Genomic DNA, 20,272 nt, shown 5'->3' with positions numbered 1-20,272 from the left:
CCGTTATTACTAACTGGTAAAGAAACAACATACAGAATTTACAAATAAAATGAAATATTTAAATTAATATTCTAAACCCAAAATAATTACAAGTTTAGAAAACCTGTGCAAAAAGTGAGCATATTGATTCCCATTTCATGAGGTATTTTCTCATTCTAAGACTAACATAAAACCCAGTTTTCAAATGTTGGTATTTCCAGCCTGAAGGAAAACTCTCTTTCAAGCAATTCACGTGGAAAGGCATCTCTTTCTAGCAGTGAGCATCACTGAGGAGGAAACCCACCCACCCGCCTGCCAGGGGGGATGACCTCAGTGACACCCAGCCCCAGGCTGGATGGAGGTGGGTCACTCAGTTTAGTAGGGCAAGATTTCACCCCAGTTGCTCTGACCTGTCTGCACTTGTACAAGCTGTCTCACAAGATAGCACTGGCAGTTGTATTTCATGTCGACCTTGACTCAAAAATTGTAAAGCACAATACTCCTCAGAGGAAGATTTCATTTGCATGGATTTCAAAATTTAGTAAGTCACTCCTTAAAACTCAACCGTTTATAGCTTATTACCCTGGGGATTTGTGCTCTTCCACTCAGTAACCTCCCTCCTGTCTCTTCCTGCCCCATGCCTACAAGACATCAACAGGCAAGAGACCTGGCATGGTGTCTTCAGGCCAGAGCTAGCCACGGACCCCCTGGCTGGCCAGGCACTGTAAAGTGGCAGGGTTTTGCTTTTTCGTTCAGTGACAGAACTTCTCTCTCCGAGTTCATAATTTCAATGAAAGCAGTAATGAAATTTATTTATGAGATTTCTCCACCATCAGATTTGGATAAAATCAGCCAAATGATCACAACGGTATTTGTAAATGAAGACACACAAGGGGACTTGAGTTAGGTGGAGCTGCAAAAGCCAGTTTCCATTGTAAATCAAGGTACAAACAAACTGCTTTTGAAGTTAACCAAAAGTAAAATAAGTAAGCAGGAAGTATTTTCCCTGTTCTGGAATAACTCCCGTTTTCCCATTGTCATTGATCACTTGCCTTTCTGAAAAGAGTGACAGAAAACTGTTTGAATTCAAAATTAAGTTATTTTTCCCTTTTATTTCCTAGTCAGACACATGCAATAAAGACCAGTTTGCCTAGTTCTGTGTTACATATGGCTATGGATACCATGAAACATCTTCATATTTACTGATGAGAATTAATGAGCACATCTATAGATGTCAAATCACCAGCCACACTGACTACCTTAGTTTCTACTCAATATAGAGTATAACTGGGCTTAACAGAATACAAGGTTTATCACTGCCAAATATTGACAGTTAAGAAAAAAACATTCACAATTCATGATCAAGTGTACTGTTTACTTCTGCCTATTCTGTTTGGGTTCTTTTTAGTCTGCTTTGTTCTTTTCGTGAATTTCAGGGACTGGCATTGATCAAAAATAATATTCTGTCATCAGAAGGAAAGGGATAATGCTAAAATAAATACACGGTTATCAATGTTTACTGATTAAAGCCAAATCTTCCTAAGGCTAATTATGTATAATATACTGTGCATGTATTTTATGTTTTATTAAAAGCACATTCTTGTTTTCAGATTGAGAATGCCTGCTTGTGTCATTTCCATGTGGCTAAAACAATGTCAAAATCAATAACCCAGATCTTTAGGAATAGAAGGTCTCTTACCAGCTTTGTGCTCTCACATTCAAGTCAAATCTTTTCTCCTGGAAAACAAGAATGCATACTATAATTACTTTTATCTTCATTTCAAAATTTCTTCTTTTTTCCCCTTTCTGTCCTGAGGCCATAGCTTGACTTAGACCCCAGCAAGGTCTGGCGATTACAAAATTAAATGTCTGAAATCTCGGCATATATTTCCAAAAGTATTCACTTATCCTTGGTGCAACATCCCTACCTACAGATTCCAAATGACTCCAGGCTGCAGAAACCATTAAGTCTTGGTAGAGGAGGTTCCCGAGACTCATACAGTAGGTCCTATTTCCTGTATTATTCACAAGCCTTCTGCAGCATCCTGAAACGCCATTTCTTGTACATTTCCCGTTCTTTATGCTCTAATACACAGCAGATATTTGACATCCTGGCCACAGTCTCACAGTGAAGAGACTTCCAAGACTTCATCCTGTCTTAAAATTGTTATTGCAACCTTCTTGTTAACTGACAAAAAGTGCCCTGTTCAGACAGGATATTTTAATGGCCCTAAAGTCTGATCTCTCCTACTTCTTTCACAACATAACTAATATTGGGACAGGTTGTCGCTAGTAATCTGGAAATCTGTAGCAGAAACATTTTTTTATAGTAAGGCTCTTTTTCTTCTATTAATTTCATTCAAAATTATACATCACATACATCTACTTCAAGCAATAGACTCATTGATTTTTTTTAAATCCATACTCTATGTCTAATATTTTCAATATATTAATACACAGTCCTTTGAAGTACATGGCTTACTAAAGGGAGGTTTATCGACTTTTCCCCCAGCTTGTGTCTAAGGAGCAATTTTAGTTTGAACTCTAAGCAAGGGAGGGGTCAGTGAGTTTTTGGGTAAACAGGGAGAGAGGTACTGAAGGAATCATCACATTTTCTGACATCCTTGTTCGTCTCTGTATCCAATACTGGCACATAACGGAGATTAATGGAGGGACAACCTGCTTCTGTGGAGAAAACGGCTGAAGAAACAAAGCTCCTGGTTTTTCCAGGTTCTGAGATAAAATCAAAACATTTCTGATCCTCTTCGCAGCCACCTGGGCCAATATTATGGGGAATAGTTTCTACTTAAGTGACCTTTTATTCCTAACAGCTAGAAGTGATGCTTACCTCTGCAATGGTCATTTTCCTTCCCATAGGCAGTGAATTCAGCATCACAACTGGGGAGCCCGTCTCTGTACTGTACTTACACGTCCACTAGGAAAACAACATGCTTTAGGACAAAAACAGTAAATGGGTTTGCCCTCTCCCCCTCCTCCCACTCTCTAGTCTAGAGACACTCATGATCAGCTCATCATTAAGGCCACTTCCAACATACAGGGTGGTAATGCCTCTTCTTTGGCAACATGACATCCAGCGTTGGCTCCGCATACTTGATATAGTGGAACTTAGTGGGGCCTGACGGGCTGACCACTCCATCAGGGCCCAGAGTGATATCCTGCGTCCCCTCAAAGGAGCCCTTCACAGTGAAGGAAAGCTCTTTCTCTAAAAAAGCAAAGCAAAAGTTGCAAGAAACATCACAATGATTTTACCAGAAAATTGTGCTGTCTTGATTACAAGTGGGGTACAGCTAGCAGAGCTGGAGATGTTGGACCACAGCTTTGTGTAGCTTTAATGCAGATCTAACAGACCTTATTTACATATACCTAAGGGATTGCAAGATGCAGTCATTGATGTTTGTAACAACCTAATGTGTTTACCTGGTATTAATTGCACTGAATATTGCAAATACTATGTATTCCACTAATACATTGTATTAAAAGGGGCACCCTCTCATCAGTAAGCATGCAGTTATTGGTAGATAGATAACAAGCAATAACCTCACTTGATTTTTGCTGCATCTTCTCTGCCACTTCAACTTCCAAGCAGCATAGTTCACGACACTGTAAAAGACAGAAAACAAGAATTTGTGAGAGAGATCATCACATCCCAACCTCGTACACGGAACTGTGAATCACTCCGCTTTTGGACATGTCTAGTTACTTGAAGTGCCCAATTCCCTGGCATTTCTAGGCTTTTGCTCAATAGTCACCAACTAAGAAAAAAGAAAAGCTTTGGAGGAGTTGTAAAGCATCCTTCACTGACAATGACTATGACTGGGCACAGTACGAGGAAGACAGCCACGAGTCTTTTCAGAATAGTAGCATAGATACAAAGGATGAAACTGGGAAAAACATAAATGAAAGATACATTGCTGAGAGATGAAGAGTAAGTAGTAGAAACTGTTTTCTGAAGAAACATTGCTATTAACATGTTGGGTTAAGTTTTATGGTACTCACTCTTCCTTCACATAAAGTAATTATGATAGGTCAATACTTAGTGTTGAGGTTACCCACCAGGCATGGCTCATCTCCCAGGGGAGGAAAGGGCTGGGTAGACTATCAGCAAGTGGCTTCACAGTCTTTTTGCCATTGCACCTCGATGGCAGTACATTTTTTGAAGGGATACTGGTACCAGAGGAAAGCTCTGGGTATGGGTGTGGTGTATTGAAACACAGGACAAATGGTAAATAATGGGATATCACCAATGAACAGTGCAATAAATATCCCATTCTCAAAGTATCTAAATAGGAAAGAGAGAAGAAAGAGAAAGAACTGTCCTACTGGCTTCTCTAACCCCCACCCTCACTTCCCCTTTATATTAAGGAAACACTTTGAGAAAATTTCTTGGGGAAAAAGATACGTACCACCAGCACTCCATTGGTAGCAATAGCTTCAAGGGGACCAGAACTGGGAAACAAAATTAAAAACTTCAGGGTTTTTTATATCAAACAAATGCCCACTCATCCTTGCCCAGGGTGTTACCCTTTCTCCCCATTTGGAAGAATGGTGGCCAGAGGGACCCCAGCAGGTATGTAACAAGCTCCTTTCCATGCTTGCCTGGACTGAGCACTGCTCTGAGGGGACTTGCCTCTAAAGCTGTGGGATGTGTATCGTAGGTACTTTTTTGCAGTACGATCTCATGATCGCCTGAAATGGAATCTGCGTTATGTAGCTAAATTCTTCTCCTCACTGTAACATGTAAACTACACCTGTTTCAGAGGTACCATGCTAATACACCAGCATACCTCTATTAGGAAGCCCAGTCCTATGTATTTGCTGGCATGCAAACACAATCAAAGGGACACAGGGCAGCAGGTACCAATTACATGGGGGAATAAAAGCTTTCTAGATCATTCAGGTAAAGTCAGGAGGTAGCGTGGAGTGAATTCTGGCCTCAGCTCCACACTAATATGAGGCCTGACCTTAGGCTAGTTGCTTCATTTCTGCCATGCCTTAGTTACCTTGTGGCAACACAGAGACAAAAATACCAATTCAGGATGGCAGGCTGACCGTGCTGGAGGAAAGCCCCACAATAAAGCTTCCAATACGTTGTCACTGTGTTGGGCAGAAAGAAATCAAAATGACTGGGACAAAAACAGTGCTGCAAGGGAAAACTGAAGGAGTCAGAGATATGCTGGAAACCTAACCAGGATGGTTCATCATCAGGAGTCTGTGCAATGCATAAGCTGAAACAGGCATGGAAAGACTGATTGACATGCATGCACACACACTCAGAAAGTCTTCTGAAATGTCCCCAGGTAAACAAATCCAACATTGTGGATAGAAGAAACGATGCTGGGAGGTGCACCTTTGAAAGCAACTAAACTACAGAACAGGGTGGCTGGAGAGATCAGCCAGATGTCTGACACTGCAGGAATGATGTAACAGAAGTCTGGCAGTTTTACAGAAAACCCACAAAGCACGATGACTTCTTTGTTTTAGCATGTAATGATTTTTGCATGTTTTAAATAAACTGTATATCACTTACGCAGCCTCCAATTTGAACTCAACCTCTAGCTCCTCCTTGGCCTGAAAGCAAGAACAAGAAATCAAATTAAGTAGCTACACAATGCTTTCTCTCTGGTCTAAACCCAAGTCCCTGGTATGCAGTAGTGAATTAATTGGTTTCAATGCACACGTGGCCTGTGATAAATATTTCAGACTGGAAGGTCTGAAACAACATTTCAAACCAAAAACTTTCAAACTTCTTCACGGTATCATCAAAACAACCTGTACTTTTACCTCTTAGTGTGCAGCTGCTGCAGAAAGAAAATTTACAACTTTGTCTTCTGAATTCTACCTTTTTCTCCTAACTGTAGCTGGCACTGTCCTGCCATGACTTACTATCCTCACTATTAGCTTGGAAGTTAAAGGTACTTCCCACCCATCACTTTAATACAATAAACAGAAAGCGGTATTATTGAGTGATTCAGAGTTACGGTTATGTGACCCCCTGTAAGGCAGTGTAGATATGTACGAGCTAGCTGTGAGTGACCTAGTCTGGGTACCAGAAGCAACCTGCCCATGGCAGCAATAAGTTGCATGCAAGGTATCTCACTGATCTCATCCATAAATCTCAAAGGAAATAAAGACTCTTTTCCCATTTTATAGATGGGAAACTGAGAAACAGAACAAATCAGTCATTCTGAGCTCCCAGACCACACTAATTCTGCTAGGCAAGTCAGCTGGCAAGGCCCTAGCTGAGATGTCCCTGCAGAGGACAGTGCTGAGAATACAGAGGCAACTTCAACTTTGCCTTGAGGGTGAAAGTAGATACAGTCAAAGAGGCAGGGGGTAGTAGCTATGAATTACATGGGGGGAAAAAAAAAACCTTACAGGTTATTATTTACCCTGCAACAGCTGTGCAGCCTTGGAGTGGCTGAGAGATAGCTCACAGTCAGATCCTTCCCCTACCTACTGCACTGTTTCAGTCATATGCTCTTTAATAATTTATAAAAATATTCAGAGGGGAGGCTCAGGCTCTCAAATCCAGATTTTTTTTACCACTTTTTGTAATATATATTTTTAATAGTAATTCATGTACCCATTGTTGTGATGTCATCCATGGCAAATTCAGAAAGCTCACCCCAAGATTTTGAAAGTGTTGTATAATTCTCCACTGATTTAATTGCTTTATTTTTTTGCTCTCACCTCTGGGCTGGGCTTAAAATACAGGAGCACTGTTCTTTCAATTGGAAGTTTAGCAGTATCAAAGAGTGCACAGAGGAGATGGTCATCTGGAGTAGCAAAATCCTCATCATACGCTGTCAGCTCCAGCACATTCTGGAATAAGAGGAAGAAAGGGGGTTTTTATAGTTTCTATAGTCTGGACATCATTAGCTCTGCGGAAGAAGGAGTGTCAGGGATGTGCCCGAGTCGCAAAATGAAGAAATTAAGCATCATCCCCCTTCAGAAAAGCACACTGTAAATACAATATTTCTTCTTCCCTACTTCATTTTAATTGCTCTAAAGCAAGTCTTACATTGGCTATGCCTACACGACAACTTAGTTAACTCCCAGATTCTGTACCCATCCTGCACTGACCCATACAATCTCTCTGGTTTCCCCAAAACATCAATACCGAGCTCAGTTTCTGGCCTTCCTGAATAGCACCATCGAACAGGCACAGGAACTCAGTCATATCTGCTGTTTAACAATTTGAACAGTCCCTTGTCACGTGCCATCTCTCAAACAATTCCTGGGCACAGTTCAGGAGACAGATAGGGCCCACCATCCACAAAACTCTTCAGGCTGCTTCAAGCAGACAACTTTGTCTCCTTACCTTGACTTGGCTCTGGATCCTGAAGTAGAAGGTTTCATTCCACACCGGATTGTTGGAGTTTCTCACAGTTTTAGTGCGGGACTTTTCACTTGTCGCAGTTGGCAGCCACAAGGACACGTAGCAATCAGCCTCGCTTACTGGGTAGGGAAAGAGACAAAACAATTATTACTGTGGCAAAGTCCGTGGTGCTGCATGACACTGCAAAGGTTACTGCATGGTACCAACAGCACGTATGAGTTATTTGAAGACAAATGCCTGATGTAATGTAGCTCTTTTCAAGATACCCTTCCGAGAAGGAAAAAGCACAGACAGGTGATGTAGAACAGGAGGTGTTTTCTATTCTTCCTTGTATAAGTTACAGACAACAGCAACGTTATTATGTATAAAAGAGGTGAGAATTTCCTCTTCTAGTCAGCCACTTTCTTCAGTTCCTCAACCAACAAGCTTTCCTGCACTCATGTGTGCATGCACACATGATAACCCCCAGCTGCTGTCTGATGAGGGGCTTGGGAGCCTCCTCCACCTTTTGAGAACAACTCAGAAGGTCTCCATTTCTGCCTTGCCTCGAGTGATTTACTTGGTGAGGGTTGTAAAAGCAGCTGCAGAACCACCCCTGTTGTAGCAGATGTCAGAGGCCTCCTTCCAGAAGGAGTTAACTGAATTAGACACTGGATCTTAACTAATTGCCACCTTCAGGAAGAGAAGGACTGTCTCCTCCCAGAAATGCACTGGGAGAAGGTTAGTGAAGGATACTTGATTGTATTTCTCAAAGGCACTCAAATTATTATCTCAAATGGCCACAGCCAAAAATGCTATGTACTGTCTGCCAAGGTAATGCAATGTTTCCTCACGCAGGTTACACAAAATACTTCAGCACGTTGAAACTCTCTCTTACACAGTTCTTAGCAATAAAATCATCAGGTATCATAGAATCATTTAGGTTGGGAAAGACCTTTAAGATCATCAAGTCCAACTGTTATCCCAGGACTGCCAAGTCCACCGCTAAACCATGCCTAATGCAAAAGGTAACTGACTTTAAGAATGGATGTCCTTTGATATGAGACTTTTGAGAAAGACAAGTGATGGCAGCAGTAAATGGAGAAGACACTTCAGCAGCAGGTGAGGATTCTGCAGGTCGACCAGGAGAACAAACGCTTGCACATCACCTTGTGGGGAAAGGCAGAAACTCATCTGGCTGCAATAGGAGCTTTTTCTTGTCTTCTCCTTTTCTTTCCTTCTCCACCAGGTTTTGTCAGGTGTCCCGGTACAGCCTCTGGCTCTATCTCAAACCGGGTGGAGGCTGCATTTTATGTTGTTGAAAGTGTACTTGGTTCAAAAAAAATCTTGCTACTTTTCTGAGTCAGAATGAAGAACTGGAATTCATAAATGCTTAAGAAATTACATAATGCATTGTGATAAGTCAACCGACATCTTAATTACTCACTTTCTGCTTTTTAATGTTTTAACACAGAAATGGAAAAACATTTTTAATTCTATCAAATTTTTCCTTAAAAAGTTGTGGAGAAATCAACACATTTGTGCAGAGTCAAAAAAACAGTATTCCTCTAATGGAAAAATGTGTTTGGAAAATATTTAGTGTGCCCTAGCCCTCTCCCTCACCTGCCCTTTTCCACCTTCCATATCTTATTTTGGATCAAAAAACCTTCTCCCTCCTTTTTTGTAGAGATAGCTTCCACGTCCTCCTCAACAATTTCCCTTCCACTCTTAAGATCTGTAGCATATTTAGTCCCTTGGATGTAAAAGTTGTTTCAAATTTCTTCTTGTAGGTGGTGCCTTCCTACAGCTCCTTTTGTTACTCTGTTTCCTGAAGTGTCAGAAGCTTTTGCCGATTATATTCCCCTCAGAGAACTGTATGAGCATTGATTTAATTCAGTATGATTGTTCATTACTTTTTTTTTTTATCTGGGAAATTCTATGCAGATAGTAATGCTTTGAAGAATTTTCACACTGCAAAAATAGGTATTTGAATATGTGTGGAGATCCTAGAAGTAACGATACAGATTTTGAAATGTTTTACAAGTAATTCTGCACAACTTTAGGTTTATCATCAAAGATCATTGTTTCAAAGACTGTTGGCTGTTTGGCTGGCAAAGTACTCTGCTCTACTGATGTGATTCGTCATTCTTGTATCTTAACTGTACTCTGAGATACAAAGCATATCAAGCAGTCCTTAATTATACGAGCAGATATAGGCAAACTAGTCAGCTGTGTATTTAATGCAAAATATTGCTTCAGTTTTGCTTGCACAATCGCTTCCTACAACCTAGTTATTTGTGATTTTGTCTTGCTACCTGACATGCAGAAGATCTGAGACAAACCCTTGATGAAACCTTTCTGTGTTATTGCATCATCACACACGTGCCACAGCCGTGGACCAGCAGGGAGGTGATCTAAGATACAGCTAGTATATCTCTCAGAGCTGCGACACACGGAAGTCCTCTGATACGCCTTCCAGAAAAAAAAATGGACAACCACAGATAAGATGGGAATGGTACTGCATGGTAAATGCAGATTTTCATCTTTCAGAACATTTTCACTGGCCCTTCCTGTGCAAGAGGCTATACTGCTGATTGCTGCTGCTCACAGTGAAACAGGAGACTCAAGAGCAATGGGAGGGTTACACCATTTTTCTTCTACGCTTACCCTAGAGCTAGTTTCAGCATCCTTTCACAAGCATTCACGTAGCTGTACCGATTCAAACAAGACAAACTGTTAACTTGTCTATTTTGTGTGAAACTCATCTCCTCGTTGCACATGTGGATAGTCCATGCTCTTTAACTAAACAGCAGCATTTTCCTTTCCTGCTCATTGCCCACCACTTTCCTGCCAAGTGACTCCCACTTGCACAACTGCAACACAGCTGCACGAGAGCATCAGGAAGGACAAGGCATCCAGCTCTCAGTCAGCACATTTTTTGACCATTACTTCAGGGTAACTAATAATGGCATTAGCCTGGTGGTAATGATTTTAGAAAGCTTTTTCTTGTTCATTTCATCTTTGTCAGAACCAAGATGGGGGGGGTGATGAAAGAGTTTGCTCCTTGCAGCCACAGTTTCCAAGGTGCTACAACCCAACGGCAAAGTTACCCCTTGCTTTTGAAAGCACAGTATGCAGTCTTTTTCATTTACCCGTGTCAGAAACTCTCCTTTCTTTGGGAGAAAGTACTTATCCTCAAAAACACATTCAGGTCTTAAAACCAACCAGAAAGCACATAAATAACACTCAACAAAACAGCAGCAAGGACCGATTTGGTTTATAACAATTAGTTTACACAAACACTGGGCTACTTCAGAAACACTTGGAAAAGGTTGCTATACAATTACAAAAGAAAACTTGTTGCCTGTACTCTGAGAGACCACCAAGGACAGAGATACTCACAGGTGTCCACTCGCTGGAGATTTCTCATCCGGATGATCCTTACAGTCAGCAGATAGCAGGGAGAGGATTCTATCTGGAGAAGAAAAGTAAAAATTGGAGTACGAATAAGCATCAAACATGCAAACCAACCAGCTGCTACAAAATAATACAGCTGGTAAAAACTGTGTCAACCATCTCACTATTCTGCAGATGAAAATCTGCAACATAAGCTACTGCTCTTAAAGAAGCCTTGTTATAATATATATATTTCACTGTCTTTTTGCTGTGTTACTCAGAGCCTGGATTCCTCATCATAGCAGAAAAGAAAGGGATAAATCCCTTTCAACTGATACTGTCTGAGACACTTGCAAAACCCCTTGCTTTGAAATTGTAGCGTTTAGCTCTGAGGTAGCTAGAGTAAGTGTCTTGAATGGAGTAAATGCACCAGTGAGCACCATGGTGGAGCTGTCAAAACAGCAGCAGTCTTACTCAAAGTCCCAGTCAAATCCCCTTAGTAACCACCCACAAGGTCCCATCGCATTGAAAACGGTGCTGTGGAGAATATCTGTTGTTGCTGACTCTCATGGGAGAAACCTGAAGTACCACTCTCAAGAGACATGCTTTTGCCTTCTGCTTCAAAAACACAGGTTTCTCTTTTCCCCCCCTCTATAATTGTAGGGGGAAAACAGTAACAATAATCTGACCTTTTGTAAATCACAACTATGAGATACACCAATGGCTGTAAAGAATTAGGCATGGGCTGCCTTTAGGGGAAAATGAAGAACACCACCACCCTCAAAAAAATCCTTAAGTTTGAAAGTGCTTAACTTCCTTTGGTCCTTTCGAATGTCTCAGCCATGAACTTCTAGAAAACAAGCCTCTCTAGATTTTGTGGCTGCAGAGACCTCTTCCTATTTATTATTAGAGGATAATGGGATTTCCTTCTTCTAAGGCAGGCAATTTCCTGCCAGTTCATTCCATAAAGCTGTCTCTGGCTCAGACCTATTTGCAAAAGGCTGCTCTGAGAAAGCCAATAAATAAATCAACATTTCCTGTGGCTGTGACACATGGCCATTTCCTCACACTCCTAGAAGCATCTCTACCTGCATAAGTGGTTACAGCAGAGCCCTTCAAATCATTCTTTTTGACAACGGCTATTTTTATCCACTGATTTCCTCTCATTTAGGAGCACCCTTCTATTTCTAAAGCACTTCAGAGACTTCCTAGAATGACTGTAAACAAGCACAAAAAGTAGATGTCACAGCAGATAGAGAGAAGCTGGAAGAACCTCATTCAAAACAATATGTGTAATGTTGCTGATTATTTTTTTTTTAATTTTATGAGAACAGGGCAATAAGGACCTTATTTTCAAATAGGCCTCCTTTATCACAACAGATTACTTTTTCAATGTGTGTTTTAAATCTTTCTTTGGTCTCCTAACACATGATGTTATGTTAAAATGTTTTTTTTTCTGAGATCTTAAAAAGGGTTCCTGCTTTTACCCCTCCTGTATGTGTCTCAAAAATTGTGTTCTTCCTTTCTTAGTACTTTTTCATGAAAATCACCCTCAGCAATCTATCCACCTATTTCAATTGCTCTCAAAGGAGAAAAAGCCTAACAAAAGCTGCAAAATTGGCAAACAACAACTGACGGAGGGGTAAGTCCTCAGAAACTACCCCATGCAAGGACACTGGTTCACATTTCAGAAACCACGTAGCCATATTAATACACTTCTCCACCCAGTTAATTAACCCTTCTTCTCAGCTGGGTAATTAGCAAAGGTGGATCACTCCACTCACATGTTAGGAATGAGCCTGGGCACCTCAGCATATGCTCTACAAGGCAGAATCTGCATAAGCACTGGGCAATTCTTGCAGTCATTTATCTCTGGAGATTGCTCAAGGTGCTGCCAGCTCCTGGACCCACTCCAGCTACACTTCCTCAGGCAAATGGCATTGCTTGAGTGAAAACCGATGGATTCAATATTTGCAAAGCAGTTTGAGATTCTTAAATAGGAGATATTAAGGAAGTGCAGTGGGTTGGGGTTTTTTAATGACTATTATACCGTTTGTGCCATCTGATAACCTGGTTCCCATATAATGACTTTCTAATGTGTTAGCCAAATTTCCCCATCTGGCACAGGGAAATCAATTCTCAGAGATGCGAGTTTCACCAAAAGACTTACCAAAGTCACACATACACAAAAAAAAAAATAAATCAGTGGCTTCATAGAAGCTACAGAAATAAAGATCTGTGCTTGCACCAGCCGTTTACCTGAGGAACAGGCAGCAGCCAGAGCTAGCCTTCCTGGCAGCCCCAGCACATGCCCATGGGGGTAGCAAGGACAACAAGGAGGGCAGAAATCCCCCAGTGATTAGGCCTGGCTAGTTCTACTGCTCCCAGGAGGATTTGCTATTTTATTTAATTCTGGTAACAGATTAAACAAAAGAAATGCATTTAAATAGCAACTGTGACAACAGTAACATGATGTACTAGGGTCTAGTTATACAAAGAAACTAGCAGCTATGCATATGTGAAGCAAAGGACAGAAGTTCTGTTATTCTGTTTACTTAAAATCTATTAAGATTCCTTTAACAAAACAGAAGACTGCAGCTATGTCATGATGTCCCACATACAGAGAGGTTTCCATCACAGCCTCGGGCAATGGAAGACCACAAGCAGCACCCTGCCCTGGGGCTAACAGGGACATGCTAGAACAACCATTTAGAGCTGTCACATTGTAGCTTTGGTTTTGAAAAAAATCAAGACTGATGTCCTCACTCTGTGACTGTTTTACTGATTGTCAGTCTGTTGGCTTGACTTCAGTTCAGTGCTTCCCAAGTTGTGCTCCTGTGCTTCATGTACAGGTGTGTATTATAGAACAGCTGCATGCAATACAGCACGCTGCAATGCCAGTGCATGAACAAGGCACACACTGCTAGTTTCTCTGCATTCCCAGGGAAACAAAGTTTTACTGCAGTTTTCCAAACAACAGCTCCATCGAACATAGATCAGATCCCACAGTCTCTTCTTCCAATTTTCCACCACTTCCCATAAAAAAGTATAATATGATACTGGGCACCAAGGTACTATGTTGATCAGTCACGTGAATGATTCCAACTTTCTCCCACCTGGGTGAGTAACAATTTGAAAACAGCAGTTTCTCTGCCACGCGTGCTCTGGTGATGCAGGCTGTCTGCATTCCTGGCAGATTTGTGCCTCCTATAGCTCTATTCCAGCCCTCTTTAAAGTCATACTTACATTCAGATGTAGGTATGTGTGGCATGCATCCATCTTGAGAAGCACTGCTGTAAATTATTTCACCAGTTTAGCTGTAAAATACATCCTGTCACATCACAAGCAGCTGCAGAATTCCAAAATGACAGTATTCCTTAATGAGACAAGGGTCCACAAGACCAGAGGATGGCTATTCTTCATCTTTTTTACTTGCTTTTCTTTCAGTACCTTTCTTCAGCCTTTAGGTTTCTTCATCTAACAGACTATTCCAGCACAGGCTATTTCTAGCAGCATCTTCCCAGCTCGCGATATCAACGGCACAGGTGTTCACCACTCCACTATGCCTACTGTAGACTACCCCAGTCTCACAATTCCACAACAGTACAGTCAAATGTATGCTGGGTCAATGCATATTTTGGTATTCAGTGTTAGCTCCGTGTTTTACTATAGATGTTCCAGCAGGTAGCAGAACATTGTAGCTGCCTTCCCAAAACAGAGAGCAGTTATCCAACAACACTGATCCAGAGAGATTTACTCTTGAATCTCCAGGGGCAGCCAACACATTCTCAGTCTCGATTGCTGCCCTTTTTAGATTGGCATTTATTCTAAAGCAATCACTATCAGAAAAATAATGCAGAGATTCTGAAATACATCTTCAGTGTGTGTGATGAAAACTATACCATCACCAAAAAGCACCTGTCCTCCAAGCAGGTGCTCAGCTGTTGCTTTTCTACATGAAATGCGGAATGACTTCCATCTGGTCTCATGAGGAGGGTGGCCTTTATCACACTGGATGAAAAATTGTGATAAGGAAGCAGAGAAAATCATGTGGCACAGTGTGCTGGTACCATTACTTATTCCAGTGCAACCGCACTACATGCTATTCCACAAGCCATCCTGCAAAGATCAGACAAGACTTAAAAATACTTTGAGGACAATCAGTTTACTTATTCAATGGTTGATAGAAAACCATTTCTACAGACCAACCTGAAAAAATTGCGTTAGCTATGAAAACCATGAAAAGAGCTTCCTCTCTACCCATTCATTTTTCCTGCAGTCACCCAACAACAATGTGTGTCCACTCCTATGTCACCTACCGGCACAGCGGCCTTTCCTGGCAAAGATGGCTTCCCTGCCTTGACCAAGGTCCTCCTGCATTCCTGGCCCCAAGGGGCATTCTGCCGAGATGAAATCACTCGAAGGATGTTACCAGGGCATTCCTTTCTTCTCTCCAGGTGATAATTTAACTAGATGGTAGCCAGGGACCCAATCAAAAGAACTAAGAAGGCTTTGCTGCTGAGGGTGTATCTAGAGCGTATTTCAAGCCGTCTGAGGGTCCAGTTGCCTTAGAGATCATGCACCCTCAATTCTTTTGCAGTTGTAAATCGGGATACTTCAGGCTGTGAACATCACTCAGTCAAGCCCTGCCCCAGCCTGCTAGAGCCTATCCCCCACTGCTGTGGGATGTGCCAGGGGACCCCACAGCGGCACATCCAGCATCCAGCCACAGCTGCCTCGGAGAAGGAGCCAGGAAGGAATTTTCTTGCTGCTTCTCACCCTGCCCCTGGTAGCCATTGGCTGAGTGCTGTCAGCTGCTGTTTGAACAGGTTTCTGAAGCTCTTCCATGTTCTTGATAAACCTGGGTTCCATGCTCAGAAAGAATCTACTCTCATTGCTTCCTTCCTTCGCCTCCTCCAGATGCTGGGGCTGCGTGTGGCACCTCCATCAAAGGCTGCAGGGCTGTGTGGGGTCTGGGACCACTGGCTGTTTTGCACAAGCAGCATGTTTCATGGTTTTTGTTAGTAACACAACCTCTCCAAATCAGACTGGCTCTTCACCAGCATTAGCAGAAGTCTTGGTTGGATATCGGTGAACGAAAAGCTCCTACAGCTGGATGGAAACACTCCTTCCATGCACATGGCCACAGTAACCCTGGTTTCAGTGAGGAAAATCGATGTGTCCACAGGAGCATGACAGGTATATGCAGGGCCGCAAGGATTGTGTCCTTCATGATTGCTTCCTCATACATGTGTCCATCATGGGACTCTGAACACTTTCAAAGAATAAGACTGTGCTTGAAATTCATTTCCAAAAAGCAGAAATTCAAATATTTATCAAGACAACATGGATAGTTTCAGTGCACAAGGATCCCAGCTTCAGCACAGATCTATTGTTTGATAACTCCAGCTAGTTGCACAGACTTTTCAGTACTGTTAACATTGCCCTCCATCTTTTCGTGTTTCCAGATGTTTAACAACTGGATTTTTCTGATTTTGAAAAACAGGTCCATTTGAAAACAGAGCACTCAACTGCATGTTCAAAATTATTTCTATATATATTCCAACTGCTGCTAGAGGAATAGCTACATCCGTGAAAAGACAGAGCCTTCTTATACTGCTTTGCCCTTCCTAAGCAGAACAAATATGGAAGAAAGAAACTAGACTGAGCATTAACCAGCTAAGGGCTGAGAAGCACACCACCCGATTCCAGATAGCCATAAAATAGGTGTTTACATCTGACAGCTGTTAGCGATTTCTTGAGCCTCATCCTAAGGTAGATGTTACCACAGGCCATGCATCACCCTCTAAAAATCTCTACTTCTGGCTACTGATTCCCAATCTAGAGGTCTACCTCAGACAGATGTTTTACATCTTTTACATCAAACGTGGATAAGCCAAACCATATTTCAAAGTTATGAGCTGATGGGAAGCGGCCTCCTTTGACTTTGCAAGGTTTATTTTTTAAGTGGGAGGCATGCATGCCATTTCAGCAGTCCATATTTTAGGCAACCCCACACCACCACTCAGGGTGGCAGGGGAGGCACCTAGGCTTAGAACAGCTTCTGCAGCTGAACAGAGCTGCTGCTGGTGCCACACTCCTGCAAGCACCATGGGGCTGAGGGTGGCTCAGGAGTTGCTGCCTCCTGCCTTTCCAGCTGCTGCTGAGACCAGGACTGGAGCTGCTCCCAACAGCAGGCTCTTGGCCTTGCGACCTCAGCTCCTGTTCACATGGCAGAGTCCAACCTGTATCAGAGGCAGCAGCTGCAGCCTCCCCCTAACCTCACCATGCAGCTTGGCAGCTCCGTGCTCTTCCCATGACCTCAGAAGCTGTATCCAGCTTCCAAAACCAAGCAGAAACCAGAGCTGCTGTTCTGCACAAGGACAGGAGTTTGACCTGCCCCTCTTCTGTTACAGGGCAGAGTCACTTCCTGGCAGGGAAGTGAGGTACCACTTGACCCGAGGTATGAGACATCTTACCCTTGTTAAGACATGGCTCATACCGAATTCAGAACTATGCATCCAATTTTTCCCCTCCCCTTCCCTCACATTAATTATTATATGAGACCTGCTGCAATCCTTAAACATAAGCACTGATGTCTGAAATACCAGAGCTGGCTCTGCCTGCTGCTTTAGCATGGGGCAAAGTACCAGCCAAGGCCTGAATAACATAGATTCTTAATGCAGATGAAAATCAACATGTTGGCATAAAGGCACATGCAGTTGATGGGAAATGCCGTGGTATGTTTCTAACAGATGATGCCTCTTAGCAGGTAGAGACTCTCATACTAAGCCTTGTGGTAGTTTCAGTGATGAAAAATCTACATTTTAGAAACTTAGCAGAAGATAATAGCATGTGTGCATCCTTCACATAAACACACGATATGCTGCAGTAATCAAGCCATGGTCATGCAAGTGCATAGGACAGCATGCTACATTCTAATCATAGCAGAAAAAAAACCAGTGACTATGTAACCACATGCAATAACAACAACTCAGTCTATCACCAATGGATTGTCATGAATTTTTGGAATTTTGAAATGTGGAAAATAACCCGTCAGTGAGACAGGGGCAAGATGACAGTTGTCAAGAAGGTGGTTATGGTCTCATACACATTATTCTTTTGGTTCACTACTGTCACACATGTCCCCTTGAAATTTCACAGCTATCTAAGCCTATATCCTGAGCAGATACTGGAAAAAACAAACACAACACTGTGTGGCATTAAGAAATGCAGACAAGAACGTACCTGTCATATGCATAATTATCATAGGTAATTATAATCCAGGAGTTCAAATCATTTTGCTTTCTCTTACCGTGATTTTAGGTTCCTTACCCCTTGTAAGGAGCAGACATCATACCAAAGACACATCGGTTCATTGTTTTTCAGTCTGCTTTTACTATTTACAAAATTCTTCCTCCTACACATGGTCCAGAATTTTGGTACCTCCACAGGCTGGAGATACATGACTTTGTAAGCTAAATATCTGCAAGACGAAATGCCACAAAGACCCAAGACTGATAGACTATATCATGAGAAAACACATTATACCCTTTTAATGCCACTTTTTTATTTTTAAATAAAAATCCCAATACTGGGCAAACGCAAAAACTAAACTTTGGTAAGCGTGTGTGAAAAAGTAAAAATACTGCAAGCATGAATAAGAATTGGTTTTAATTTCTTGGTGCCTAAACTGTAGCAGGACTACCTGGTAACTAGCTTATCACGAAGCTCACCTGTCTGCCTGTTTACAGCATTACTTCAACCTCCAGGTAAAGCACCTTCTCAGCTTCATTTTGTCTTGGTATAACTTACCTGCATGGATTATAATGCAAATTTCCATAGAATTATCTGCCTCCGAAGCAGACACTTCTTGGGACAACATTGTTATATGAGTCACATTTAAACTTCTCTAATCCTGACAGAAAGGAAACAATGCCTGTACTTACTGCACAGATAGCAAAGTAGCAGAGTGAGAACCCCTATCAAAATCAGTAATTTCTAACAAAAATAAACCTATGACTTCAAACACAAGACATAGCTATAGCACTTTCAAGCATCACTCCTTTGACAAAATCCCTCGTTAAGGGTTTATTTTTATGATGGAGCATGGAAGTGATGAACAATCAAAGTTCAATAATCCAGGACACCCTCCCCACAAATTGCTAGGATAGAGACTGCACTGCCAAAGCCACTACAGCCAAACACGCATCACGATTACTTTTGGCCTTTCCAGTTACATAAGGCATCGTGGAACAGAACGCTCACCAATGGATTTCTTTTACGAGTAAGTGAGGGATTAAAACAGTAGACATTCTCCATGGTCCCAATAAAAGACAACAGAGAAACACAACAAGCGGTTCTGAAAATCATCGACATAAGGTGGAACAAAATGATCCAAAAATAAACGTAAGGGCGTTTCCCTTGTAACAGTCAAACTGCTGCCATCATTATTTATCTACCTGAGCCTTTTCCCCTTTTGAGCAAAACAAAACCCGCAGCCTTCTTTGGTTCAAAGTTCTTTTGTTCACAATACCTTGAAATCACCTTTGCCTGGTATGGTGCTTTCTTCTTTTTCCTCTTGCAGTTCACCATCTCCCAGAGAATCGATGTCCAAGTCTTCATTCTGAAGAAAGCAAGCAAGCAATGATAAATGGTGACATAAAAACAACAACAGCGGCATTATCAGGATAGATAATTAACTCCTACTTGCAATAGTTTATGCTGAAACCCCAGTTAGAACAACTGTTGGTTACACCCAGCCGTGTTACAGTGCTCAGCGTAATTAGCAAACCACCATGTGGCTCAGCACACGCTCCACAAAATCCACATCAGGTGTGCCCTTTAAACAAGTCTATGAAGGAAAAGCCATTTCGGCTGTGAGATACCCAAAAGCTGCGTCTGCATCCATCTTGCAAAAAAAGGTTTGTTTTTTGTTTCAAATGTGATCTTTTGCCAATCTGCTCCCACTCTTGGGGGTATTTCTCAGTTAAAAAAAAAACCCAGAATCTTGATCTGGGTTTAAACACAGAGCATGAAACACATTGCAACTGCAAAATTTTAAATCTAACGTTTCCATTTTTTCAGGAAACAGAAGTTCCAGAACACTTCTGCAATGTAGGGTGCCCCCTTTTGAAACACTTTGTGGGGAAACACCATTAAAGGCCAGTTCCTGTAAAAAATGTCAAAAGCATTCTGTTTCTGTTTCCAGAGTACTTCCTAAAGCAACATGCCTTCGTCCAGGCAAAGGGCATGCAAAGCAATGTGTAGCACACTATGGGTGAAGTCAAACAAGCTTCGTAATGACCCAGAGAATGCAAAGCAAAATGGAAAATCCAGAACAAAACTGGGAGCGTGGAAATAAAATTCGACTCCCTATCCCTATTCTCTGTCCTGGCCTTATGCCTTTTCCAGTAACCAAAGCTGAGGTTGTCACATCAATTTTGCTCTCAATATATAAATATTCAAGTTTTAAACAGAAGTAGCATTTACTTATGGAAGAAAGAGTTTTTAAGTCTGAGTCTGGATTGAGGCTGGCAGTTCAGTCCCCTGGAAAGC

At 41.9% G+C, this 20,272-nt stretch overlaps 1 protein-coding gene across 1 annotated transcript in view; it reads right to left on the bottom strand.

Annotated features, from left to right (window-relative positions):
• Window positions 1–20,272, bottom strand: part of LOC101921950 (cytosolic phospholipase A2 epsilon-like) — a 33,543-nt gene that overhangs the window by 12,899 nt on the left and 372 nt on the right. The window contains exons 2-11 of the mRNA XM_055792581.1: window positions 19,251–19,340; window positions 10,721–10,793; window positions 7,322–7,458; window positions 6,691–6,822; window positions 5,528–5,568; window positions 4,404–4,446; window positions 3,543–3,600; window positions 3,036–3,202; window positions 2,828–2,914; window positions 1,679–1,716 (exon numbers count right to left, since the gene is read on the bottom strand). Of these exons, the coding sequence (XP_055648556.1) occupies window positions 1,679–1,716; window positions 2,828–2,914; window positions 3,036–3,202; window positions 3,543–3,600; window positions 4,404–4,446; window positions 5,528–5,568; window positions 6,691–6,822; window positions 7,322–7,458; window positions 10,721–10,793; window positions 19,251–19,340 (866 nt within the window). The remainder of the gene's footprint in view (window positions 1–1,678; window positions 1,717–2,827; window positions 2,915–3,035; window positions 3,203–3,542; window positions 3,601–4,403; window positions 4,447–5,527; window positions 5,569–6,690; window positions 6,823–7,321; window positions 7,459–10,720; window positions 10,794–19,250; window positions 19,341–20,272) is intronic.

The sequence above is a fragment of the Falco peregrinus genome, chromosome 1 (assembly GCF_023634155.1).
Source record: "Falco peregrinus isolate bFalPer1 chromosome 1, bFalPer1.pri, whole genome shotgun sequence".
Lineage (NCBI taxonomy): Eukaryota > Metazoa > Chordata > Aves > Falconiformes > Falconidae > Falco > Falco peregrinus.
The sequence above is the reverse complement of the archived record's forward strand: the minus strand, read 5'-3'. Positions and strand labels throughout refer to the sequence as shown.